We start from the raw sequence: 27383 nt of genomic DNA, 5'->3' as shown, positions 1-27383 counted from the left end.
GAGTGTGTGCTTGTGCCTGTGTGTGTGTGTGTGTGTGTGTGTGTGTGTGTGTGTGTGTGATTGACCACAGGGCCATCAGAGCTTGAACACTTTCATGTGTGAAGCTGCCAGTGCCAATTACATGTCCATAATTAAACTGGGACCCGGTCTAGAGGCCTATATGTGTTGTCAGTGTATGTGTGGCGGGACAGGAAGTGGGTTTGGAGGATATTCCTCTTCCTCCTCATCCAAGCAGGGTTTTTTTTTTTTCTGAGTAAAACAGAATGCAGACCTGACCTGAGTAGTTCTGTGTGTGTGTCCTGGATATAGCTCAGACGCAGTGGAACACACTGTGTAAATACTGCGGTCTGCCTGAATCAGGTTGCACGCGCACCAGAATAACAGTCAGAGAGACACTAGGAGGAAGATGTAGCGTTCCGGTGGCTGATGGTGTCTTGGCGTAGAGGAACAATGGCTGCGATCAGAGCATTGCTGAAAGGAGAGTTCAGCACACCCCTAATGGGCCCGTGAGATGGAGAACCGACTCCTCAGGAGGGAATTAGTCCATGAAAGAGAGCCTGGCGGAGAGCAGGAGAGGACGGTGAGAGTCTGGACTGGGAGGGGTCCTCGGAGAGAGAGCACAGAGGGGGCTGGAGGAAGGACAGCGCTCCAATTAGCAGACATGAAGAGCCCCGGCACAGCCCTGGGTGGGCCGCAGCACTGCCGGCTCAGACAGACACCCGGACACTGGAATACTGATGAGTGTCAGTAGTGTGAAGGGGAGGCATCTGTGAAAAAGTACTTCATCACTTATTTGTGCAATTTGTTGCACGTGTAGTGTGTGTCTGTGTGTGTGTGTGTGTGTGTGTGTGTGTTTGTGTGTGTGCATGCAGATGTGTGTGTGTTCGTACATGCATGTGTGTGTATTAGTTAGCACATCAGTCATTAGCCTAAGCAGCTGTTTAGAGACACACCACCACTCTGCTGGTTGCAAAGGCAAGTGGGTTATTTGTGATATGTTGTAATGCGTAAGAAGAGTCTTTGTGTGTGTGTGTGTGTGTGTGTGTGTGTGTGTGTGTGTGTGCACGTCCGTGGCTGCGTTGCTGAGGAGCAGCTGTAGGCGGAGAGTCTTGAACAACTACGGCGGGAGGAATGGAATATGGGATATGGAATATGCCATCGGAAGCATGAGGAGATAAAGGAGAGATGGAAAGCTAAAGATTTCCATCTGCCCAAAGTAGTATGTGCAGATAGAGAAAGAAAAGAGAAAAATGAGAAAGCTTCTTAGAGGGGCTCATTTGAGATCTGATTCAATAAACTCCTCTGTTTCATTATGGGAAAAACAAGACAACCTACTTAATATCTGGAACATATGCAATGCAAATATGTAGGGATTTTAAATCTCCTGATTGGTATCTTACTCTCAGTGACATAAATAAACAAAACTGAAATACAAAAACGAAACTTGACAATCAAGTCATGCATTCCTTAAGACGTACTCATTCGAGAGTGGATTTTCAGGAAAATGCTTTTCCATTTTGTGAAGCTGCACTTCGCTCCCTAAGTGCATTTTCGTCTGTGTTGTGCAGTCAGCAAGCTGGCTGAGAGTCTAGCATTGCGTCTGAGTGAGTGGGCAGAGTGGGGGCGGGGCTGTGTGAGGGACCGCCCAGCTGTTCGCAGCTTGCTCAGAACTCAAAGCGGGAGCACAGGCGTGGCACAGGTCAAACCGTGGAATTCAGCTAGTGTGCATTTACCTTTCGGTATGCTGTGGTCCTAGCACAGCGCTGCAGTCTGGGCATTACTCTACGAATGTGTGCTGCCTTGTGTGGTGTGAGAGTCTGGACAGTGACAGGGGAGTAGTGGTTTACTCTGGTCCTCTCTGCTCTCGGCTCCGCCACCTGAAAAACCTGATATACACAGACACAAAACGTCCTGCTTCAGAAACTTTCCACTGGAGTTTTGCAATTTAGCTGACACTTTTATCCAAAGCGACTTACAATTATGACTTACAATTAAGGGTCGTGCTCTGGGGCACATCAGTGGTAACTTGACAGCAGTGGGGTTTGAACTGGCAACCTTCTGATTACTAGTGAAGTACCTTAACCCCTACCACTGAGCATGAAGTAGTTTGATATAGAGGCTGATGAACTGTGCATTTATATAACTCATTTGCATAGCATTGCATACTCTGTGCAGGTATAATCTCTGTTGAGCTGTGTTGATATGATGAGTTGACACACTTCCCTGACTACCTTTAAGCCTTCCAGGTTCAACTGTAATTCCACAGAAGTTAACAGGGGAATACTTCTTGTCAATGGAGGGACACAGAGACCCCTGCCCTTAACACTCACCGTGCAGTAAGTAAGCTAAGCTCCTGGCACACATGCACACGCACACCCACAAACACACACATATATACTTACACCTATTTTAGTCATGCATAATCAAAGCACAGTCTCCTATGGAGTGGCCTACATTCAGAAACGTACCAATCCATTGTGCCTGGTCCCCTAAGAGTCAGTCGGAGTGTGTCTGATAAAAGAGCGCATAGCTTTTCATTAGCACATAGCCTGTGTGTATATATTGCTAATGGCAGTGTATGCGCTTTTAACACTAGTGCATTCACAGAGGACTCCGGCAGATGGCTGTTCTGGCACAGAGATTCCTCTCTCCCATTCAACGGTGCTCCCGTGCTGACAAGACAATGCATTAACTCATATTTTCCCGTTCTACCTGCAGCCAGAGCGCCTCCACCTCTCAGGTGCTTTCTCTCCCCGCACACTTCCTCTCTGTTTGACTAGCCCCTGAAATTATTTGCATAAGCGTTCTTTTCACGTGCACAGCAACCGCTTGCCTTTTTAAATAATTGATCAGTAGAAAGAGAAAGTACGCAGCTTCTCGAGCTCCTGTTCCGGAGAGCAAAACAAGATGAGAAAGGAGGAGAAAAATGCGAATGTCTCCGCCCGTGGTGCCCTGCTCCCAGAGGCACAAAGGAAGCAGCATCAAATAAGTAACATCAAAATGTCAGAAGAGTAGCAGCTGTTGGAGTGACAACACGGGCCCGGCTGCAAAGTAAACTTTCCCCAACTCCCCCTGCCCATGCGTCTGGGTGGAGGCAGGAGTGAGACTGCGGCGGATATCACCACGGAGAGACAGACTGAGGCGAGCAGTCAAACTGTCAGATGGAAGCAGCCAGACGGAACAAAGACGAACAGAAAGACAATTACGACCGAGCGGCGGAGTGGCAGAGAAATCATACACACGCACGCACGCGCCCGCGCGCCCACGTACGCTCACGCACGCTGTGACACACGGGAGAGTTCTACACGTCCCACTTAGCGGGGCACACTTTCATTGCATTGTCTGATTTAAATAAAAATCTGAATAACCAAACATGAATTCTTGTACATTCGCATATAGATACGCGTAGAATTGTGTCGGGAACTGAACTGCACGTTGCCTGCAAGCGTTTTGTTCTGACAAAATTAAATAACCTATTTTTCATGATGGAAAATTGTGAGCTCAGAGACAATAGAACCAGTAACAGGTGACAGGAAACATACACATATGTAACCACACCTACACCACAAGCCGCACTCAGCGAGAGATACGGAGATATCCTGACAGACTGCAAAGAAGAATGTAAAGTTCCGCCGGGAAAGAAATCCTGGAATGACTGCTTTGCATCCCACACATCCACATTCTCCGTCATTGTGCGGCGGTCCACCGGGAACGCCGGGAGTCTCTGAGTGAAATTACAAAGCAGCCCTACTGCAGCATGGAAATGAGCAAAGGGACAGGGATCGGACTTTCAGCCTCGTGCAGTGTGCGCGAGCTATCGCTTGTGTGTTATTACGGCGTTATTATGCGTTATTACTGTGGTGCACAGCGCACTTGCGCACATACATGCTATATGTATGTGTGTGTTCATGCATTAGCCTGTTGAAACAACGTTGAGTAGGGGTCCGAGGAGTGCTGTCATATTTGATCAAATTATGAATGTGTCATTATCTAAGATGGCCTGCATGCATTAATTAAGACCTGAAACCATCTACACTGAAAGACACTGAATCGAGACGCTCACAAGTGATCTTTTCACTTAACTTGCACTCTACTGCCCCCTAGTGCGGCAGATACATACTTGAACATATTTGAAATGGTCGTTGCTGGGAATACTGCACATGACCTTTGCCTGTTATCTTCAGCACCTGCCCTATGTGCCTTAGGGGGATTTCCCGATCAATACCTGCGATTGATCTGTCCCTGTCTTCAGGAAATGCAGAGATGCTGCTACTCCACCACCTGCTCCATGGTTGCTGTCCAGAGGCTGTAAGTGTGTAAGCACGTAACTGTCTCCTATTTAGCTCCGTCTTTGCACACCTTCTCCATGTGTAATAGTTATGGCTCCCATCCATATTTTTAAAGGGCCCCGACTCAACCCACAGGGACCATCTGCCTCTCACCCAGCTGGACGAGAGGTTCAGTGTATGTGTGTGTGTATGTGTATGTGTGTGTGTGTGTGTGTGTGTGTGTGAGAGAGAGAGAGAGAGAGAGAGAGAGAGAGAGAGAGAGAGAGAGAGAGAGACTTTAGCATATACTGGATCTCCTCAGTGTAGATGGAGGAGATGTCCAGTGAGCCTCATGTCATTAAGGAATTAAGACTCCTTCTGTGCTCAGATCAGTGCTTCTTCAGATTTGAAAATTCAACAGTGGGGAAATTAGAATTTTTTAGAATTGTCAATGCTGAGAAGTATCTGAGGTAAGTAACTGAATTAGGAATTTATAAACTATATGTCTATATTTCACTTTATTGTGATTTCTTTCCATTGGATGTTTCCTTTACGTTTTTTATATGCTCCTTATTGGTCCTTTATTAAAGATCCTTAGTAGACTAGAGCAGTGGTCTGCATCTGGAGATTTTCTGGGCAGCAGAGATGAACTCCAACCTTCATCTAACACACCTGATACTGCTAATCTCTGCCTTCTCGAAACATGTTCACCATTAATCATCTCATTTAACTTGCACTCTACTGCCCCCTAGTGAGGCTGAGGCATCATTGAAGATATCAGAAATGCAGGGAATACTGTGGGAAGAAGTCTAACCGACTTCTCTCTAACTGGAAACAGGCAGGAACCAAACAGGAGCTGCAAAAATGCAGATGTCTAGGAACAGGATGGATGATCAATGGAACAGAGTTTCTTGTTACAAATATAAAAGACAAAAACCAGCAGCTGTGTGACAGAGGAGCTGTCTGTCTGTGAAAGACTTCAGTATTTCCAGTGTGGTCAGTGTGGTTACCAACTTGATGCTCATGCCGTGTTTTGCAGCCGAGCGTAAGGCACCAGATTACACACATTGTGTTTATTTTGTTTAAATTCTCAATACCATTTCTGAAGTGTGCAGTGCTGTATTTCTGAAGAGAACCAAGAGAAATATTTTATTAATGATGTTATTAATTACCCTTCACAGAAATATCAGGGATGTGTTTGCATTTTCTGAAGACTGCTATACTGTCAACGACTTATTCTAATATTGATATTGCCTGTTTTGTAGGATAAGAAATTTAAAGGAATAGAATTCTCAAATACAGCTTTATGTTTGTTCGTAAAGCAGCCTGACTTATGTCCTATAGACAGGTATACATCGATTTGTAATAATTAATTATTCAAGTGAAAATGAGTTATTGCTTTGGGCATCATTGGCCTTTTTGTAGCATATAACTGCTCTCTGTCAACTAGTGTTACATTTTAGGTTCAATTATGTGATTATCACCTTTTCTACTTGAAATAAGATTATATTTTCCATAAGTCAATTATATTCACACACTCACCCAAACCAGTGTTTATAAGCAAGCCAGTGTTTATACGCAAGATATTGTTTAAAAGCAAGATAGTGTTTATATGCTCGATTTTTATATGCAAGTGTTTATAAGTAAGACATTCCCAGCCACAACACCTGAAGATATAACTTTATTAATAAACCATCAAGCAAGCATGAAAAGAACAACGCAATCCCCCACCCCACCCTCAAGTTCAAAAAACAACAGGTGTGCCAGCTGGGGGGGGGGGGGTCATGGCTATGGAGGTGGTGAATTAAATGCATATGACAGCGTATGAGGCTTAACTGTCTACCGAAAGGAAACGTCGAGGGTTCATGCAGGCGTGAGGTCTGCACCAGGTGTGCTTATCACAGGACAGTTGTTCTTGTTCTGGTTCAATCACAGTAGGAACTCATGGTGGTTTTTTTAATGGCATGTGTAGCGCTGCCTCGGGCTCAGAACAAATGGTATATGTACATATGTACATTATGACCAAAATAAGTTCATGAGTTATACTGACACCTAATCAAAGCAAGGTCATACCCGCCTAGGACTGTGTAGTCAGTGGATCTTTGTGTGGGGTGTTTCCACTCACTCTTCCCCATGACAGGTGTGACGCGTGCAAACACTGCCATTGGAGAGAGGCGTCTGGGCTCAGAGCAGAATGCACTCTGCTGACCATCACAGAGCTTACATGAATACCAAGTTGCCTGTGAGTAATGAGATATTGCTTATCATTAGAGCCGATGCGAAACACATATGCATGCGCGCACACACACATACACACACACACGCATACACAAACACATACACACACACACACACATACACACATGCACACACACACACACACACGCATACACACATGCACACACACACGCACACACACACGCATACACACACACACACACGCGCATACACACACGCATACACACACACAAATACACATACACACACACACACACACACACGCGCATACACACACATATACACACACACACGCATACACACACACACACACACGCATACACACACACACACACACACGTGCATTCATACAGTACAAAGCTAAGTACCCATGCACGAGTACACAAACTGAATTGGAAATACACAATACTACAGCAGCCTGAAAGAATATGTAATAGAATCAACTCTCAGGCGGCACTGAGAATGTCCCGTGGAACCAAGGGCAACAGATGTCACATACAAACATTCGAATCTTTAACTTCAGATCTCTAAAACCAGTCATCTTTTAGCACAGTCACGTTCTGTGACTGGATGGCTGTGTATACATACATTTATCAACAAACCAAACATTTTACGAATCCTGAGAAACCCAAACACTAAACAGAAAACATCCTGGAATTCCTCTCAATCTTTGTAATGAGGTTTTGGTGTATAGAATTTAAATAATTTATTCCCCATATTCAATACATACACATTGCATGAATGTACTGTATATTGTAGGAAAAGCTCTATACAGTGTGCGATGCACCAAACACTACTCACACTTGTCACTAGGCTAAAGCACTGGCGATGGGTTTTATATAAGAACAAACTGCAAACACACAAGATGAAGCCCCCAGGCCCAAAAACGCCCCTTACACATTTCAGTCAGGAATTTTTTTCCCACATTACCTGTGCTGATACGAGACCTCTGCCTAAGGGCAACTTCTCACAACACACATAAGCAAAGTCAAGCTAGAGACGCAATGAGAGAAATGGAAAGCTCAAATGTAACGGAGAGGATCAAAGGGGTGGGGCTGGTCCAGCTGAGGCAGATTGTGTCGAGCAGAGCGGGTGGTCTGATTGGTCGGTCAGGTGATTAGCAGAGTCCAGTGGCCGTTTGGCTCTTTCACAGGCTAAAGTCAAAGGTCAGGTCAGACTTGCCCATCTTCTGTCGGTACACGGCGTCAAACTTGTCATTCATGGACACAGTGAAGATGTCCTTCCACAGACCCACACGACCTGAAGTGACACACGGACTGTGGATTAGCACACGAGCCTTACACTGAGATCAGCTAAACCTACATGACACATCAGCCATATTCATGAGTCCCTGTGATTTTGCAGCATACAGCAAACATTCCTAATCTAGTTTTTGATTAAGTCTATAAGGATTTTATAATTAAAATGCAGTTTAGTATTTTATAACACCCATCCATTGAAAGTCAGAGATTAATTTGGGAAGTGACCAAGGTACGGCATTAAACATTAACATTAAAGCATTAAAGTTAGCATTAGAACAATAAAGTCAGTTTAAAAAAAAAAGAAAAAAAGTTGATCAAGGCGATTCAGACTCCTCTGAGAAACCGAAGGGCTACAGTTCCATCTGGCTGGACCCAAACTCACCTGTGCTGTGTCACCCGGGCCATCTCACCTGTGCCGTCTCACCCGGGCCGTCTCACCTGTGCTGTCTCACCTGTGCCGTGTCACCCGGGCCGCCTCACCTGTGCTGTCTCACCTGTGCCATCTCACCCGGGCCGTCTCACCTGTGCTGTCTCACCTGTGCCGTGTCACCCGGGCCGTCTCACCTGTGCCGTGTCACCCGGGCTGTCTCACCTATGCCGTGTCACCCGGGCTGTCTCACCTGGGCCGTCTCACCTGTGCTGTCTCACCTGTGCCGTGTCACCCGGGCTGTCTCACCTATGCCGTGTCACCCGGGCTGTCTCACCCGGGCCGTCTCACCTGTGCTGTCTCACCTGTGCAGTGTCACCCGGGCTGTCTCACCTGTGCCGTGTCACCCGGGCTGTCTCACCCGGGCCGTCTCACCTGTGCTGTCTCACCTGTGCCGTTTCACCCGGGCTGTCTCACCTGTGCCGTCTCACCCGGGCCGTCTCACCTGTGCTGTCTCACCTGTGCCGTTTCACCCGGGCTGTCTCACCTGTGCCGTCTCACCCGGGCCGTCTCACCTGTGCTGTCTCACCTGTGCCGTCTCACCCGGGCCGTCTCACATCCCTCCTCCCTTCCTGTCTCTCTCCATGCTCCCTGCTTATCTAACCCCCTAGTGCATGTGCACCACTTTCCCCATCAAGCCAAGCACAGAATCCATGCACTAAAGGAAAAGGAAAATCAGTTCAACACAACATTCAACGTGTGCAACGAAAACAGAAGAATCAGGGAAACAAAGAATAAATGATAAAACATTCAGTGTAGGAAACAGTGCAAACAATGCAACAATTTGCAAAATTATAAATTGCAACAAAGGTTTACACATAAATCACAAATAAAACATAAGAACATCTAACACAGCACATGTCAAGCATATTATATAATTCCAGCCCTAGTCTGGTTTTGACAATTAAATTCACTAATATATTTTATATTACACTGTCTACTCTGTGGTGGTGGCGGTTATGTTTCTTGCTGTTCCAGTACCCAAAACTACCCTGACAGTTGCAATGGTTCCTGCCTGAGGCTTCACTGAATATGTATTCAAAAAGAGCAGAATTAACAGGATATTCAGCTACAACTAGAATTATTCACTGATATCACATGATGGCAATTCAGGATCGCAGGTCCTGATGTGCTAATGCTATAAGCTGTATGTAAACACACAGACTGAACAGAAAACACCACTTTGCAATAGTTCGTGTCTTATACTTGCACCCTCTAAGTTGACTCACTGTTGGCACACTGAGGATTTACCTAACACATGTATGGAAGTCCACACCCACACCCACAGAGTAACACAGCTTTCTATTCATTTTGGAAGCTTGTTCTCTCCCCTTTGCCCTGAAAATCATCATTCTGTTCGGATGTGAATTGCAGAGTGGGACAAAGAAAATGGAACAGAAGATAAAGGGTGTACACTGTTCCACTGAGTCAGAGTCCCTACAGAGCACATGTCCCAAGAATTAAACTCAGTGCACTGCTGTCTGCTGTTGCAAGTCATCTTTCCTTCGTTTTATTCTCTACCTCTCTCTCTCTCTCTCTCTCTCTCTCTCTCTCTCTCTCTCTCACACACACACACACACACACACACACACTTTCTCTCACCCCTGCAGATGGACAGGGCTTCTGAGTTGCAGCATTGCTCAATCAGCTGGTTGCAGCTCTCCACCAAGCTCTCCAGCTGGGCCTTATCACACGAGACTCCAAGAAACCGTGCTAGCTGCTCCACCAGGGTGCCCAGGTCCTGCCGAGAGGAAAGACAGACAGACAGAGAGAAAGGGGGGGGGGGGGGTGAGGAGGGTAAAAGGCTCACACAAGCACTTTGCTTAGTTAACTACTCTTTTTTTGCTCTAATTGTCATATTTGTATTATTTGTATTGTTTCTATCTAAACTTCATGTTGCCAAAGCTGCCAAACTGTCATCTGTCTTGCTTCTACTGGACCTTTCGGCAGCCTTTGACACAGTGAATCACAACATTCTCCTCTGTGTTCTCTCCAGCCTTGGTGTGACTGGCTCTGCATGGAAATGGTTTCAGTCCTACCTAGAGGGACGGTCCTATCAGGTAACACAGAAAGGATCCACATCCGATCCATGTAGACTCTTTGGTGTCCTGCAGGGCTGCTTGCAGCCTGGGCATAACTTTGGAGAACCAGTTGTTGTTTTCAACCCATGTTTCAAATCTGACACGGTCTTTCAGATTTCTCTTTTGTAACATACGAATGATTTGGCCCTTTGTTGGTCTTCCTCTAAGAGCCATCAGACCTCAACAACTTGTCCAGAATTCAGGAGCACGACTGGTCTGCAATCTTCCAAAGTTCACACGTCACTCCAATGCTGCACTCCCTTTACTGGTTTCCAGTAGCTGCACGATTTAAAACCTTGATGCTTGCCTACAAAGCCAGATATGGAGCAGCCCCTGCATACATGATGTCAGTGGTTAATGCCCGATCTGTACCTTGAGTACTTTGAACCTCAAGTGCGGCTTGACTTCAAGTCTCGTGGAAGACAAGCATCAAGACTATTCTCTGTCCTGGCTTCCAGATGGTGGACTGAACGTGCTCTGGCTGTTCAGACAGCAGAGTCCCTTGCTGTCTTCAAACTCAGACTGAAGACCCATCTATTTGTGGAATATTTAAATTACCACTGATCTTGCTCCTCTGTTGACGAACTGAAACTCTAGTACTTATTATAGGTTATTGTTTAGTGCTTATATATGTTTCACCCTTCTATGCATCAGCGTTGATCCCTACATTTCAACAGTATCCTAGTTCACTGGCATCTTAAACTCTAACCTGCTGTACTGGTTAGGATACATTCTATGAGTAAATGTAAGGAGCTCTGGATAAGAGTGTCTGCAAAATGTAAATGCAAATGTCAATGTAAATATAAATGTTCTCTACTTAATATTTAAATGGAATTGAAGAGGCCTCTTTAGCCCATGCCATACAACCAGAAACCAGATCCAGATTCATTAGCATATAAGTGGTCCTTCTAACAGTTAATACCTTACGTGAAGTATTTTTATAAGACAACTGTGCACTATATATATACTGCACGTATACTGAAAAATGTCAAATGTTTGTGAAACCTAAAACCTTTCAGAACTGTCTCGGGTCCTCCTGGGAATGATAATAGCCCCATTCTATCAAAACTCTTATTATCTTTCACCCAGAATATGCAGAATATAATTAGAACCCTTTAAACTATGTAGAATTTGTATACAGTATACATGCCCTTACAGCTGTCTGTGTGTGTGTGTGTGTGTGTGTGTGTGTGTGTGTGTGTGTGTGTGTGTGTGTGTGTGTGTGTGTGTGTGTGTGTGTGTGTCTGTGTGTGTGTGTACTAAAGGAGTTGTTTTAGTACCTTATACATGTCCTCATATTTGAGAAACAGGACATTTGAATCCATGCGGTGCTCCCAGAACTCCTGCACATGCTCAAACCAGGAGCCGTATCCTACTGCAGGGATGCATCATCAAGGTAACAGCACACAGACAGGCAAAAGAAGAGAGAGCTCAGTCAGTGTGGCATTCCTAACTCCTTTCTCTAAATTGTATTAGTTTTATAGTTTTATTTTTAGCCCGGCACTTTCACACACTTAGCTCACTCACACTTTTCGTTCATAAAGCGCCGGCAGAACTCCTGGAAGGTTCCGCGGTAGCTCATGGTTCTTAAGGAGCGGTGGAACTGGTAGTAGGACACAACCAGGTCTTTAGGATTCCTGGCCATGTAGATCACCTGGAGGACATGTGCCCATATACACAGAGGGTGCCCACATACATAAATGGTCCTGTGTTTACCACCTAAAAGCTTATGAAGCTCTGTTAGCTGTTGTTATGCCCTGTATCGGCGTGAACAGCATGTGCTGGGGCTCGTGTTGTTATGTCCTGTATCGGCGGGAACAGCATGTGCTGGGGCTCGTGTTGTTATGTCCTGTATCGGCGTGAACAGCATGTGCTGGGGCTCGTGTTGTTATGTCCTGTATCGGTGTGAACAGCATGTGCTGGGGCTCGTGTTGTTATGTCCTGTATCGGCGTGAACAGCATGTGCTGGGGCTCGTGTTGTTATGTCCTGTATCGGCGTGAACAGCATGTGCTGGGGTTCGTGTTGTTATTTCCTGTATCGGCGTGAACAGCATGTGCTGGGGCTCGTGTTGTTATGTCCTGTATCGGCGTGAACAGCATGTGCTGGGGCTCGTGTTGTTATGTCCTGTATCGGCGTGAACAGCATGTGCTGGGGTTCGTGTTGTTATGTCCTGTATCGGCGTGAACAGCATGTGCTGGGGCTCGTGTTGTTATGTCCTGTATCGGCGTGAACAGCATGTGCTGGGGCTCGTGTTGTTATGTCCTGTATCGGCGTGAACAGCATGTGCTGGGGCTCGTGTTGTTATGTCCTGTATCGGCGTGAACAGCATGTGCTGGGGCTCGTGTTGTTATGTCCTGTATCGGCGTGAACAGCATGTGCTGGGACTCACCTTGCCCTCTCCATTATGCATGGCTGTGGGGAGAAAGCGGTACGGCAGGTGACTTTTGATCAGGCGAGGTGATGTCAGCTCCTGTGACATCAAGCAAAAAGCCAAACCATCAGTTCAGCACAGTTCAGCACAGTTCAACACAGTTCAGCAGGGATCAACACAATTCACCACAGTTTAGCACAGTTCAACACAGTTCAGCAGAGATCAACACAGTTCAACAGGGATCAACACAGTTCAGCACAGTTTAACACAGTTCAGTAGAGATCAACACAGTTCAGAAGAGAGCAACACAGTTCAACACAGTTTAGCACATTTCAACACAGTTCAGCAAAGTTCAACAGAGTTCAAAACAGTTAAACAGGGTTCAGCAGAGTTCAACAGTCAGATTGCACAAGGGCAAAGCTAGTTTACTGTCAGCCAACTGATACTCTGGTGAAAGGAAGGAGTTATTTTAACTGTTATTTTAACTTTGATTGTTTTGTTCCCTAAATTAAAAGTTTCAGTGTTCAATTTCATTGTTTGTGTGTGTGTGTGTGTGTGTATGTGTGTGTGTGTGTGTGCGTGCGTGTGCATGTGTGATGCGAGTGCATACACAAACCTGTATAATATCTAAACCAGGTTGAGGATACTCCAACACTGGAAGCTGCTCATCAATATTCATGAGTCCAATCTCATCTGGGTCCGCCCCCTGGCTTACAAGATACACTACCTCCTGCAACAAACTTGTGCCTTTGTGAACAAGAAAGAGAACAAAACCATATATTAGCTATGCTTCTTTCTGGTGTCCATGTTAAAAGGCACATGTACAGGGTCCACATGGAGACCAGCATTGCCTTCTATGTACACACTGCTGTACACCAGAAAACACTAAAATTACTTTTAATGGAATTTAAATCATGACATTGAACACAAAGCGAGAGCTTGTGAAGACAGAGCCTTTCATAGCACTCAGAAGAGCAATTCCAAGGCAAAGGTACCAATGCTCACCGGGGGTTTAAAAAGGGAATGGATTTACACGCAGATCATGGCGGGAACATGGAAGGGAAAAACGTGTAATATCAGAGAAAAAATAGTAGGATCTTATAGGATCTTAATTTGCACTTACTTGGGTGGTGGTAGCTCAATGGTTAAGGTACTTGAGTAGTAGTCAGAAGGTGGCTGGTTCAAGCCCTACTGCTGCTAAGTTGCTGGGCCCCTGAGCAGGACCCTTAACCCTCAATTGGCCAAGTTATACTCAGTAATAATTGTAAGTCACTTATAGTCAGCTAGATGCTGTACCTCATTTAATTCAGACTCTGTGTATCACACCAGAAGTGCCCACAATAATTATTTATATTGATTATAAATACGTGTCAGAATATACTGTATTGTGCTTATAGGCACATGTGTAAGTGTTTGAGTGCAGATACAGGAGTGGAAGAGAGAAAATGAGAGTGATATCTGCCTAGGCTCATAGACTTATCAGTGACCTGTGACCTTTGCTCTTTAACCATCATGTAGCATAAACAGCATTATTTCTACATGTACTAAAAATCACCCACATGGTCCACAGAAGCTCACAGATGTGGACACCAGCGACAGATGAACTCTGAAGGTATCACATGCAGTGCATTCCTAGAACAGTCAGTCCTTTTTGTTGTTTACTTAATAACGATCTTCCATGAAATTACTTCGTGTTCTATGGCTTTACCGAGAAGTCTATTTCACAGGGGCTGCATGAAATGTGGACGTGCAATCGCAGCATTCCTACAGTGCCAGGGTGGCTCCAGAGCAAAGATCTGCACACCCATGTAGTTATGCACAGGGCTCTTGTAAATGTTTGTGTGCAAGCGTCAGGAGAGGGTTTGATGTTTTCGCTTTCCTTGGCCACACCCTCTGTGTATAGTCACCCTGTTTTAGCAGGACTCATACAAGCGCAAACGGTGCAACGTGGACCTGATCCATTGATACGCAGTGAGGTAACAGTACACTTCCCCTTTCAGTGTGCTACATCAGAGGACTTTGCCTGGGGCTAGATGAAGTGAGTCATAGTGGTGCTTCATTCAACTACTATTCTTTAAAAACCTCCATGTAATGTTGTCTGTCATACCACATGTTGTGCTTGAGGGTCAAGCCAGAGAGGGAAATTCGAACTCTGGAATTACATATTCTGTCACTTCAGGTGGATCTCCTTTGTTTTAGTCAAGAAATAAAATTAACTTAAGAATGAATTTAGAATATGATTAGCTAACTGTAGATGAGACATGGAAGAACACGCCATAACTATACCAGTTTGTAACTTAACTGAGGAAGTTCAATTAAAACAAATAAAATGCATTTTGTATATGGATTTAGAGCTGGACCCACTGTTGATACCAGGTCTACCTCACACATATATGGCACCTGCAAGTCATACAAGATTTTTCAAAGCATGTAAAAATCTACTGTAGCAATAGACAATAAATAAATTCTCCGTCATTAATATGTTGGCAAAAACGCTATTGGAATGGATATACCTTAAAAAAACGTAACACCTTTATGAACAGAGTACTTTTCTAAATGACACACATCCTATTTGGATGACTAGATGTTTTTATTGGTATTTCAGCAATTGTATTACATGTTTTCATTTGAAGAGGATGGTATGCACTTGCTCTGCTGGGGATTAGCACATTTTGATTCTATTGTGTCTTTTATTTGAAGCTGCTTGCATTTTTTTTTTTTTTACCACTTCTTTTGTGTGTGATTATGGCTGTGTGTGTGTACTTATTCTTGTCATTTCAAGTGCTGTCAGTTATCTCTTTTTCCCCAAGTATTACTAATGGCAGTTTTAACTGCTTCAACACATTATAAAAAATAACTCAAGCTCATCAAAGTTGACTTTCTGCAAATTAGCGCTATTGTTTCGTTTCACAACCAGTGTCACATCTGCCCCGCCCACGTCTTCTCCCACCCCTGAAATACGTGGGCACATCTGCCCCGCCCACGTCTTCTCCCACCCCTGAAATACGTGGGCACACTCGATCAAACTCACCTGTTCCTGTTTTTTTCCTCAGTTCCCACCCATAATCCTCCCCTTCTTATACTGCTCTTTTCCTCTTCCTCTCTGTGAAGTATTGCCAACCTAATGCTGCACACCGAGCCTTTCTCCTGCATCTCCACCGCCCTGCGTACTGACCAGAGCTTCCCTTCCAGACCTCGTCTTCAGCCTATTCCTCGGACACCTCTCGGACTCTGCCTTCCTGTTTTAACCCTGGATGGGAATGACCTCAAAGAAAGCCCCACACTTTGGATACTACCTGTTTGGACACTTTGGATACTACGCAGTTTCCTCTGAATCAAGCCAGTGCAGTGGTTGACTGGACTTGTAATCAGAAGGTTGCTGGTTCAAGCCCCGCCACTGCCAAGTTGCCACTGTTGGGCCCCTGAGCAAGGCCCTTAACCCTCAATTGCCCAAGTTGTACTCAGTCATTATTGTAAGTCGCTTTGGATAAAAGTGTCCGCTAAATGCTGTAAAATGTAAATGTTCAAATGCCCAGTACAACTGTAGCCTGCTTGTCTTGAAAATAAAACCTCTCTCATTTGGATCCCACTGTATCTTGTGTACTTGCTATCATTACAGGAATACAGAGCCAAAACAACCAAAAACATGTCAGTGTCCAGTTACTTCTAGACTACACAGAATGTCCAATACTGAAGGGTTTAAATGTATTTCTTAGACTGAGGCTGGAAGCTGTAATGCTCAGCCTCCATACACAAATGTCATTCATATCTGTACAGATCCACACAGAACAGGTAAAAAAAAAAGTCAGTGTGATACAACTTACAAGACAGTGTGGACATGGCACCTGATTTAAAAAAGATAGCACAGCAAATCAAGTAAAACAAAGAACTGGACAAGCCCATGTGTATGGAAGTGCATGAGCTAGGCATTTATCATGTGCTAAAAGCTTTAGTGAATAGAGAATGGCATATGTAAATTACGTGCACTTAAAAGACATATTTAATTACATTATATTCTTTAAATGTATTTGTATTTGTATTTGAACTAATAAAATTATTTTTTTCTAGCCTATTAAACATATACATTTTTATCATAGAACCTATAGGCCTAATGATTCTTACTCTGTCCCAGCTTCAAATATTTGACACTAATCACTTGACAAAATATGAGGAAGTGCTACAGAACTACACTAGATGTCTGTTCAGAGTGATAAAATCCAACGATTCATGATTTTGATTCTAACCATCTAACCATCTTTCAGTGAATCTTTTCAAGATGTCCTCCTTTGAGTCTTCTCCACAGTATTAACATCAGCTCAGTCGATGTGTTCAACACATTTCAACCTATTTTTGCCATCTTAGAGTAAATGCAGTCATTTTTGTTTAATGACTGTGGTGGAGACTTCCTAAAAGACACTACCAGGTCTCCATTCCCAACAGCTTTTCAGTGCTTTTGTGAAGTGATATACAGAAGTGAGTTGCTTTTCCTGCACTACACACTCCTCAAAGAGTGGCAGCGAACGATAGAATTGGAGTGTGCAGTGACTTTATTTCTGCAGGTGAAGGTAAACTGCAATATATGTAAAACTGGTATTGGGTCATTTCGTCTGCTCTCTATGTCTCTGCGTTATCTTCCTTCTCTGCCTCTTTGTCTCTCGTCTTCCGAGATCCGGGCCGAGCTCAGCTGTATATCTGCACACTCAGGCTGAGGCTGGAGTGGAGATGAGAAGGGACCCTGGGGAATCCGACTGCATCCCTTTCTTTGCTTCTCGTATGAAATGCGTAGCTAGCGTAAGACGCTCTGCGCTCCAGTAGCGCGTCTGCAGTTGCCCGTGTTTTACAGGCGTCAGATCCTGCTTTAGTATATGACCTTGCAGCTATATGGGAGGCAGGTCGAAGGAAAACTATTTTGAATGTACTTTTTGAAAACATGCCGAATCTGGCCATAGCGTGTAGGTGAGGGCGCGCTGAGCCCAGTTGACGAGACTGCGTTATTCCGCAGGTGGGCAGCACTGTGCGTCACCAGGCCTCGTCGCAGTAAGCCCCCAGGTCGAGCTCATATCAGTGTAAACACTGCATCTGGTCGTCGTTTTACTCACTCGCTGAGCTAAACATTGCTGGCTGACCAAATATGCATATCCTTGAATGCCTTTTCTTGTGGTGGTAGTGGGGCTTGTTTTTAAACCGCAACATGTTATGACAGTTATTATGAGCCAGTGTTTTAAATCCGGTCAACTAACATTGGACGTAAACATATGAAATAATACAAAGTCTGTGTTCACTATTCACGCATGACTTTTCCCAGTTTGCGTTTTAACAGACCGAATCAATGGGGGCTGAATCAGAGCCAACAGGCTAAATTATCTTTAATATATGCTGCGTCAGTGAAAAGGCATTAGCTGACATCCTGGTGCCCGGTAAACCACTGGAACTACACCCCAGAGGTAGCCATAATAACGAAAATCTATACATTCTTTTCAGAAGAAGTATTATTCTTTTGTTACTACGATACGTGATGAGTTTAAGTCGTCGTATTACGGTACACGAGAACATACATTTTAGCAAAACAAGCCTACATCGCGCATCCGCAGTGGCCCAATGACGTCGACGTAAAATAAAATCATCATGTTATAAAAGCGAAAACCCCGACGAAAGTCTTTACCTGATTTAGGGTAAGTAACGATCCATATGTCGCTACTTCTGAGGGAGAAGTTGGCGATCTCATCCATCTTCCCTCTACAGAAAGGAGGGAGACGAACCCCATGATGCTCGAAATATTTGCTTTCGTACTCTATCGGGGTGCTCGGTGTATCCACCTCGCTTTCTGCCATCTTCAAAACGACTGGGGGAAATAAAATATGTTTAAATAATTTGTTTTTTAATTTTTTGACAGAAAATTTGGCATTTGATATCAGGTATGTTACTCTGGCAAAGAGGTGCTGGCTTGCGAGCGCCTTAATCTTCAGCCAATCGCGTTCGCAAGAAGTGATGTAATGGTAGGGCTTCTCTTTAGCGCGATGATGCGCGCGGAATGATGCGACGGTCTGGAGTCAGCATCAGCACCAGTGCACGGGGCGGTTCCAAAGTCGCTGACGGCTTTCAGTCCGGAAGGTGTGTTAGGTAATACGTTTGCATGAGAATAACTGTCTTTCCTGCTGCTGGTATAACCATTACCTTCCTGCCTTTATAGCAAGTGTACTTAAGATAAAACTAAGTGGGTACATCTAGGAGCATTTTCTGACCGCATTTTGAATACAGTTACATAACAAACACTGCCTTCGACTTAATATTTGATAAAGTGAAACAAAATTGCATACATATAATAAATAATATTAATATAATATATTACGTATTATATAACATGTTATAGTATGCTATATTTATTATATAATATAATTTACAGTATAAATATAATATAATAAATATAATATAGTACAAATGCTATAAAATGTTGCATGAATAGTACATATGTATTTAATATCGAGTAAGAGTATGTCTTTTACTCTCACCTTGCACTCAGCTAAGAGGCGGGTCTTGCGTAAGAGGATATTCCTATTGGTCACACAGCTCGCTGACGCAATAAGGACAGGAAGCAAAAATAAACAACCTCGCACGTTTGATGTCCGGAGCCGGCCGCGCAGCGGGCAATGAATGAAGACATGGCTTCCGTGCACTGAACTTACTTCACTTAGCACTTCACTTAACATAGCATCGTTGAGACGCACGATAACTCAAGTCTATCCGCCGTGTACCGGTTTCTCCGTTGGCATGTTGGATTTAACAGCAGGGTGGAGTATCTCGTTCGCAGGCTGCGGTTTCTTGGGCGTGTATCACATCGGCGTGGCGAGCTGTCTCCTGGAGCGCGCCCCGCATCTCGTGCGCGGAGCCACCAGGGTGTACGGGGCTTCGGCCGGGGCGCTTACCGCCTCCGTTCTCACCAGCCACGCGTGTTTAGGTACGTAGACGCCCAAGAGCATTACACCCTGTGGAGGTGGTTTGGTGATAAAATGGTTTGGTGATAAAATGTTAGTCACGAGCTACAAGGCTGTCATCACGATTCTTGTGTAAATGACATTGTTCGCACAGCACAAACGCTATTGTGCATCCGAGTCTCAGCTCATAGCTGCCAGCTCCAGGTGTGTTCCGTCTCTCCCTGCGGTTATGTATTGGTACGTGGGTCAGGAAGAAATTCCATATTTCTGTCATTGGCTTGTTTCACTTTTTTGCTGAGCAATCTTAACCTCTATTCCTGTTTAACCCACTAATTAACCAATAATTAACTAGGAACTGAGCACACTATTGTCATTATAATACCACTGAAAACCTTAACTAATTGTTTGCACTGGCAAGTATTGACATGGATTTAGTGCGTGTGTGGGCATGAGTTTGTATGATGGAGTGCTGTTCACTGTTGTGTCCTGAAATAGTTGGTATGAGATGGATTCCTCCATATGTCACCTGGTTAAAATTGTAGCAGGAAGTTGATTTCTTAATGAAGCGATAACTTAAAATGGATTACGTAAATTTTGGGGTTTTAAAATGTCAATATAGCCAAGGGCGAGTTCATTTTATTCAATGACACAAACGTCGGAGAAGTCAATATGCTTGTTTGGATTTGGGTTCCACACTTGTTGACTTTACTGTTTGCGCACATGGTGTGCTGCCACAGAGAAGTGTTGCCAGGATGTGATGGAGGTTGCTAAGCAAGCTCGGAAGCGTAGCCTGGGTCCTCTGCACCCCACCTTCAACTTGGTGAAGATTCTGCGCTCAGGTCTGGAGCGCGACCTGCCAGGGGATGCGCACTTACGCGCCTCGGGCAAGCTGTGCGTGTCTCTCACACGCGTCAGCAACGGGGAGAACATGCTGGTCTCAGACTTCACCTCCAAAGAGGAACTCATCCAGGTGAGATGGACTTTGTTGCCATAGAGACAAAGGTCACTGACCCCATAAAAATTGGTGTGAGTTTTTTGTTTGTTTGGGGGTTTTCTTTGGGGGGGGGGGGGGGTCTCCACTACCAAATACACTCAAATACACTCAGTTCTTTAGTTAAATGCAAATTACTGCCTTTCTTCCACTGGTACACACTACATGACACGGCACACACTCTTGCGATCATGAAACTCTGCAAGTTTCATGATTATCACGGGCATTTCTTAGGAATAGCGTTATTGCAATGATGTGTCACACGCATGTAGATTAAGGAGCATAAAAGACAGATGGACAAACACGTCTGCGGTGAGTCATCACTGGTCTCTCCCACTCATTCTCCCTGTCCCCCAGGCACTCATCTGCAGCTGTTTCATTCCTGTCTACTGTGGCTTGATCCCGCCTTCCTTCCGGGGAGTGGTGAGTGTCAGTGGTCGTGGCTGAACACAGATGCCTGAGCCAATTCGCTGCATGTTGCACCAGGTCATGGTGGCGTGATGAAGGAACAGTCCACACTAGGTATCCTCAAGGATTTCGCATGCTGAAACAGAGTACACGGTGCTGATTTCTGCTGAAGGGTTGAGTCACTAAAGGTCATTGGACAAACATGACCCCATTATCAGACCATGTTGGCCCTGCCCCTCTTGTGAGACTGATTTGTGTGGCCTGATCATGCTAAGGAAGATTTGTGGGCATGGAATTTGATCAGCTGATGAGATAAAAAAGTTATCTAAAAATGAAAGTCAGTTGCATTCTGTCGCTTAACAACTCCTTGCCCTACCATGCACGCTTCTGTCCATTTGTATATTGTGTAAAACTTCGTCAAAAAGTACTCGAACCCAACCAGTTTCCTTTTTGCGATACACAACAGGCAAGGGTCCAACGGATAGGCACAACCTCTCCCTCTCACATGACTTAAAAACATATTTCTGTGTAATCTAAGAATTTTTGACCTTGTGTACTTATGAACCAGTTGGTGTCTAGTCACATATCTGGACTTTATTCAGACGTTGTTTAATGGCTCTTGGACCTGATGTCAAAGCCTTCTAGTATGTCTCAGTTACCACATGCACTGAAGAAACAAGACACGGTTACTTTTTTTGGCTGAAACATTTGAAACTGAAACATTTGATTGGCTAAGTTTGGCAGTTTAATAGCCAGTCACATATTTTAAAGTTTGGGCTGACTGACAGCAGAATAAATATGGAAGGTCTGGAAGGTCTGTAATTATGTAAGGTCTATTATGTAAGGCCTGATTACCACAGTTGCATTAGTGCCAGCCAGCCCTGGTGCTATGTCAACTGTCCCAGGACAGACATATGTACACAGGAGACTGCTCCAACACCGTGGCCAGCAGCCTGTTTGCTTTGCTTTCTACATTTTATTTTGAGAAGATATTTAAAGAGAAACCATTGGTGTGTTACTCCTCTGGAACGAAAGCCATTGTGCACGTGTCTTTTGCACTGTGTGCACGTGCATTGTTTCTCCTCTGAGCTTATGTGAGCAGTGTTCGTCAACTGCTCTGGGCACATTATTTCAGCTTCAGCGCTTTTTTACAATAAAGAGGGCTTGTTTGTATTGTTTAGCCTTTTCTCACATTTTACTACTTTGACTACTTTGAGAGGAGGAAGGAAGTGACTACTTTGTAACCTCTTTCCTTCCCTGTTTGTCTAGAAAAAAAGCAATTGGCAGCTCAATTGATAAGAGAATGCCCACAGGAAAGATCTCTCTGTTTCTCCCCCACTCTCTCTCTTACTTTCCTCCTGTTTTTTCTATCCTCTCTGTTTCTCTCTATTCTTTCTCTTACCCCTGCAGAGGTATGTTGACGGGGGTATAAGCGACAACCTGCCCCAGTCCGAGCTGAAGAACACCATCACCATCTCTCCATTCTCTGGGGAGAGTGACATCTGCCCCAGAGACAACTCCAGCAGCTTCCATGAGCTGCGACTCACCAACACCAGCATCCAGGTCAACTGGGGAAACGCCTTCCGGCTGAGCCAGGCCCTCTTCCCTCCGGAGCCGAAGGTAGGATCACTGCCAGCTTGGCTGACCCTCCCCACCAGGGCCCCCGCTGCGTGTGTGTGTGTGTGTGTGTGTGTGTGTGTGTGTGTGTGTGTGTGTGTGTGTGTGTGTGTGTGTGTGTGTGTGTGTATATATATATATATATATATATATATATATATATATATATATATATATATATATATATATATATATATATATAAAATACATTTTAGTTACGTTTATAATACATTTGAATTTGTTCATAGTTTTGAAAAGTGGAGTAGCAGGGATTAGCCTTGCTCATAAAGAATTGCAAAGGATGAAAAATGAAAATAAATAATTAAAAAAAAAAAAATTTTCATATATTTTTGGGACAAGGAAGAAAGTCTATAGGTTTGCAGAATTCACAGAGCTTCTGTTTGTTGAGTAAAAAGAGAAATGTTAAATGTTGCTTTTTTTGTTCTGGATCACCGGTTTGGATCACTGGTGACCATTTATGTTCCTGTTTGTGGAAGGTTTTGGCAGAGATGTGTCAGAGCGGGTATAAAGATGCCTACCGATTCCTCAAGGACAACAGTGAGTTTCTTTCATATCCTAAAGAAGAAAATATATGTTCATTGCTTTATTGATTAGAGCATTATTAAATGGTTTTTGAAATGCGCCTCAGATAACAAACACTCATTTCAAAATTCAAACACTCTTAGGGAAGGACTTGCAGGGCTTTAGTTTGAAAGTACAACAGCACTCACCGACTTTTATTATCTTTCCAACAAAAGCCAGTTGCTATTAATGACTTGGAGAAGGTAGCAGGAGCCAATCAGTAAATAAGATTAAAATAACTGGTCCTCATTGATTTCAATCAATCATTAACCACATTAGCCTATTTAAACAATCTATTACTTTAATTGCATGTTGTAATGATGGTTATCATATGATGTCATCCCCAGATCTACTGAGGACCGAATGTCCTACAGCAGACTTGGCTCTGAAGCGAGACAAACCAACCTGCTGCTGCTCTGGCGTTAAAAACTCTGCTATCATGGAAAGCACACAGGATTGGGTGCTGCGGATCTGCCTCCTGAAGGAACACCACTGGTGGTTGGATGAGCAGCTTGTCAATAATCTCCCCACATCCCTTAAGAAAGGTAATGGGTGACCTGGACAGAAAATCACAACAAAATGTAAAGTCTAGAGATTCAACCTATCCAGAAATGTTTGAGGATTTTAATTCAGTCAAATATCCTGACGTTTCACAATAAACAACTTGCCATTTTGATGGAAAGTAATATTTAGAGCGGCACTTTAAAGGTTTCCCCAGTGCTCCACTAAACTTCCAAAGTAGCCCAAAAAACCCACAACCCTGTACTCATGTATAAATCGCTATCTTGTGAATTACTGTGTCAATAACGTGTGTGTGTGTGTGCGCATGTGTGTGCATGTCTGTGTGCATATGCGCGTGTGTGTCTCTGTGTGCATATGCGTGCGTGCGTGTGCACGTGTGTGTTGGTCTGTGTGCACATGCGTGCACGTGTGTGTGTGTGCGTGCATGTGTGTGTGTGTGCGTGCATGTCTGTGTGTCTCTCTGTGCGTGTGTGTGTCTGCGTGTGCAGTATTCTGTGAGGCGTGTAGGGAGAAACACGCTCTGCTCTCTCAGATCACCGGGCTGTTGCCAGTGCGTGTGGCCTCCTACGTCCTGCTGCCCTGCACTCTGCCGATGGAATCCGCCTACTCAGCAGTGCAGAGGTGTGTAACGCAGCGCACTTTCTAATGCCAACCAACAAGCTGCCTGGCACAGTGGCACCACCTGCTGACAACTTACGCTCTTGCCACTTCTCTGGTTATGAACGTATGGCCGGTCGCGTGTGCTTGTGCAGATCTCTGTGCTGGTGCTTTGCAGGTTTGTGGAGTGGATGCCTGAAGTATCTGCGGATGTGCGCTGGCTTTTCGAAGTGGCAGGAAGTGTTTACAGATACGCCTGGAAAGGAGTGTCCCCACACCCGAGAAGGTAGGAGTGCGGAGCCCACGTTCCCAACGGAATCGCAGTGCACATGCTAGTGCTGACACTTTGTCTGATAGCTCAGCTCTGAATACTGGATGGCCCTTGAGAGCCTGCCCAGATCCCCCTGGGTAAAAACCTGTTATCCAGAAAATGGCGAATGGAGAAAATCTTAGAAATATTTAACCTCACCGGATTCTCTGCGGAGGTTTTAATGCTGATGAATGTGCATTATGACGCTTCAGTCCATGTCTTGCCATAAATGCAGTGTGTCTTTGTGACAGTAGGCAGGGAAGAAACAGGAAATAAGCCTGCAGTCGTACAGCGATTTAGACCCAGAGACCACACTCCTTTATACCCAGCAAGCTCCGCTGTGCAGCAACACCACTGCCATGTCACTGATGTGCAACCAGCCCATGTTCTTAATGTGTCATTCCTTCCACAGCGGCATATCCATGAGACGGTGTATAAGCGAACCACCCACACTGGACCTGCAGCTGCCTGTGATGGAGCGTAAGAGACCACTGCCATTTTCTGCCACTGATCTCCGTGGTTACGGCTGGGATTCAGCGGGCAGCTCCCACGAGTCTCTGGGTTTGCGCACGTTCAGCCCCTCCCTAAAACACGTCTGCTTCATCACTGGTTCACCAAATGACTATGAGAGCTGAATGCACTAACACATGGAACCTGTGCTTGGACGTGATTGGACAGTGACTGACGATGTCACACACCCTTCATTTTTACGTGCAGTGGTGCTTGGTGAGACAGTCAGCACTGCTTTGTAAACTGGAATTGAGCTTATACAGACTCATATCTGTCAAGCACTCCGCAAACACTGGTGTGATTTGAACCTTAGATCCTTATGAACCAAAGACATATTTCTGTCTGTTGCTTTAATACAGCCATTAACGTAGGTTTAGGTTCTCAAGTGCACTTAATTACACTTGGAATTACAGTAAATCAGTAATTACTGTAAATTCTCTATTCAAGTTTGACTGTTAACAAACATCAACATGGGATAATACTAAAGATCTAATCAAGGAATGTTATGAGATGGCAAACGAGCCTTTTTGGAGACTGGGGAAGCCGGGTTCTCTTCACAGGAGTCACTGTATCATCACTGTATCACTACCTATTCATACTGGTCACACACAGGAAAATGAGTGCGCTGTATGCCAGCACGTTCCTTATGAAGGACTTCAGTGCTCCAGCTGTTAGGGTGTTCCCCTCTACTCTTTCTACAATTTAATTGGAAAAATTGCAGTAATGTAATTTGTAATGAGTTGTTTTGGGAATGGTGCCATGAAATAAGCAAAATGCATCATTAAAAAAGTATTACATGGTGTCAATATTATTGGCTAATGAGTCAGAGAACAGGGTTTGTGTTCTTCATTACTGGCATTTATCACGACACATATAACACAATGCCAGGATAATTGTGATCTCTGTGCCATATTGGACTCATTTAATCTCTCTGCATGTGACTGGTAGCACACACAGTCATGGACACAATCAAAAGGTCTCAACATATCAACCTTCAGGTAAAACTAAAAGCATCTCATACCAACATGGAGAAATGCTCCCACAGTTCAACACCAAAAGAGAGAATGCAGGGAGGCTGAACACAGGAGGCGTAAAACAAAACTTGAGATTCACAATAGGCTGCATAATTGCAATAAAATAATATGTGAAGCTAGATGATCAAGCATTATCAACAATAACATTAACAATAACGAAATTCTCTTTGACATGGTTCACAAATTAACAAATTCACAAACAGAATTGGGCCCAGAATTAGTATCTACTGAATGATATAATGAGTTTGTAGCTTTTTTGCACAATATAAATTCACAATATCAAACAATTAGTACATGCACAAATGAACCTGCTATCTCTCCATCACCACATTAAGAGCTATTAACAATTAAATTTTAACCTATGCAGTTCATTACCTCAAATCATCTACTTTCAGCCTCAACTTGTTTAACTCAATAGCAGCCAACATATTTCAAATACTAAACATTTCACTTTTATCCAGCATTTGTCCTAGTAAAAACCTCACTTAAACTGCATTTTTTCCAGTAAACACTTTTATGCAGTGTTTTTTCTAAACATCTCACTCTTATCCAGTGTTTTTCCTTGTAAAAACCTCGTTTATCCCGTATTTTTTCTAGTAAACACTTTTGTGCAGTGTTTTTCCTAGTAAACACCTCATTCTTATCCAGTGTTTTTCCTAGTAAAAACCACACGTATCCTACACTTTTCCTAGTAAACACCACACTCTTATCCAGCGTTTTTTCCTAGTAAACACCACACTCTTAGCCAGTGTTTTTACTGGTAAATAACACACTTTTATCCAGCATTTCTCCTAGCAAACACATCACTTTTATCTCATGTTTTTCCTGGTAAACAACATACTCTTATCCACCGTTTTTCCAAGCTCACTAAAAACTGCAGTTGTGAAGCTTCTTAAAAATGAATCTTGAAGCAACTCTTAAATAATTACAGACCCATTTCAAATCTACCGTTCATTGGGAACCCATTGAGAAAATCATCTTCATAGCACTTACTGGCTTTCTGTCCTTAAATAGCTGTGTAGAAAGATTTCAGTCAGGACTTCTGCCTACTCATAATACTGAGAATGCTCCAATTAAGGCAGCTGACAATTAGTAATCAGTTTTACTGCTGCTCGATCTCAGTGCAGCTTGGATGTGCCAAACCTTTCTACAGTTCTATAAAGAAAAAATAGATTATTATATTTGTCAATATAACAATAAACACCCTAAAATCTAAAGAGCTACACCTTTGC

General features: G+C 44.0%; 2 protein-coding genes across 5 annotated transcripts; one reads left to right on the top strand and one right to left on the bottom strand.

Moving 5' to 3' along the window:
* Window positions 1-5936: 5936 nt before the first annotated feature.
* sult4a1 (sulfotransferase family 4A, member 1) lies at window positions 5937-18683 on the bottom strand. Of its 2 annotated transcripts, XM_027020530.3 has the most exons (8): window positions 18573-18683; window positions 18311-18490; window positions 13265-13395; window positions 12667-12747; window positions 11804-11930; window positions 11557-11651; window positions 9798-9936; window positions 5937-7766 (listed from the first exon to the last, which is right to left on the bottom strand). In XM_027020530.3, exons 2-8 carry the CDS (start codon window positions 18477-18479, stop codon window positions 7654-7656), a joined length of 855 nt encoding a protein of 284 aa, XP_026876331.1. In that variant the 5' UTR covers window positions 18480-18490; window positions 18573-18683; the 3' UTR covers window positions 5937-7653. The 2 variants fall into 2 exon arrangements, with proteins under 2 accessions (XP_026876331.1, XP_081580154.1); XM_081724028.1 differs by having other exon boundaries at window positions 18311-18672.
* A 481-nt stretch (window positions 18684-19164) lies between these two features.
* pnpla3 (patatin-like phospholipase domain containing 3) lies at window positions 19165-25919 on the top strand. 3 transcript variants are annotated; one of them, XM_081724027.1, is made up of 9 exons: window positions 19165-19603; window positions 20318-20550; window positions 20929-20994; window positions 22390-22599; window positions 23094-23154; window positions 23526-23723; window positions 24189-24321; window positions 24453-24583; window positions 25020-25172. In XM_081724027.1, the coding sequence occupies exons 1-9, from the start codon at window positions 19300-19302 to the stop codon at window positions 25031-25033; spliced, it is 1350 nt and encodes a 449-aa protein (XP_081580153.1). In that variant the 5' UTR covers window positions 19165-19299; the 3' UTR covers window positions 25034-25172. The 3 variants fall into 3 exon arrangements, with proteins under 3 accessions (XP_081580153.1, XP_081580152.1, XP_026876354.2); XM_027020553.3 differs by having other exon boundaries at window positions 19171-19603; window positions 24476-24583; window positions 25020-25919; XM_081724026.1 differs by lacking the exon at window positions 20929-20994 and having other exon boundaries at window positions 19170-19603; window positions 24476-24583; window positions 25020-25919.
* Window positions 25920-27383: the final 1464 nt, after the last annotated feature.

The sequence above is a fragment of the Electrophorus electricus genome, chromosome 11 (genome assembly GCF_041902795.1).
Source record: "Electrophorus electricus isolate QZ-2024a chromosome 11, ASM4190279v1, whole genome shotgun sequence".
Taxonomy (NCBI): domain Eukaryota; kingdom Metazoa; phylum Chordata; class Actinopteri; order Gymnotiformes; family Gymnotidae; genus Electrophorus; species Electrophorus electricus.
Note: the sequence above shows the minus strand (reverse complement) of the source record. Positions and strands in the feature narration are given on the sequence as shown.

What these genes read in the sequence shown, in the direction of transcription:
- sult4a1 (XM_027020530.3), bottom strand. Translation starts at nt 18,479, where the DNA reads ATGGCAGAAAGCGAGGTGGATACACCGAGCACCCCGATAGAGTACGAA. An exon ending in CGTTACTTACCCTAAATCAG is followed by an intron (nt 13,396 to 18,310) that starts GTAAAGACTTTC and finishes TTGTTCACAAAG; the next exon opens with GCACAAGTTTGTTGCAGGAG. An exon ending in CTGGTTTAGATATTATACAG is followed by an intron (nt 12,748 to 13,264) that starts GTTTGTGTATGC and finishes TTGATGTCACAG; the next exon opens with GAGCTGACATCACCTCGCCT.
- pnpla3 (XM_027020553.3), top strand. Translation starts at nt 19,300, where the DNA reads ATGAAGACATGGCTTCCGTGCACTGAACTTACTTCACTTAGCACTTCA. An exon ending in CCAAAGAGGAACTCATCCAG is followed by an intron (nt 20,551 to 20,928) that starts GTGAGATGGACT and finishes CCTGTCCCCCAG; the next exon opens with GCACTCATCTGCAGCTGTTT. An exon ending in TCTTCCCTCCGGAGCCGAAG is followed by an intron (nt 22,600 to 23,093) that starts GTAGGATCACTG and finishes TGTTTGTGGAAG; the next exon opens with GTTTTGGCAGAGATGTGTCA.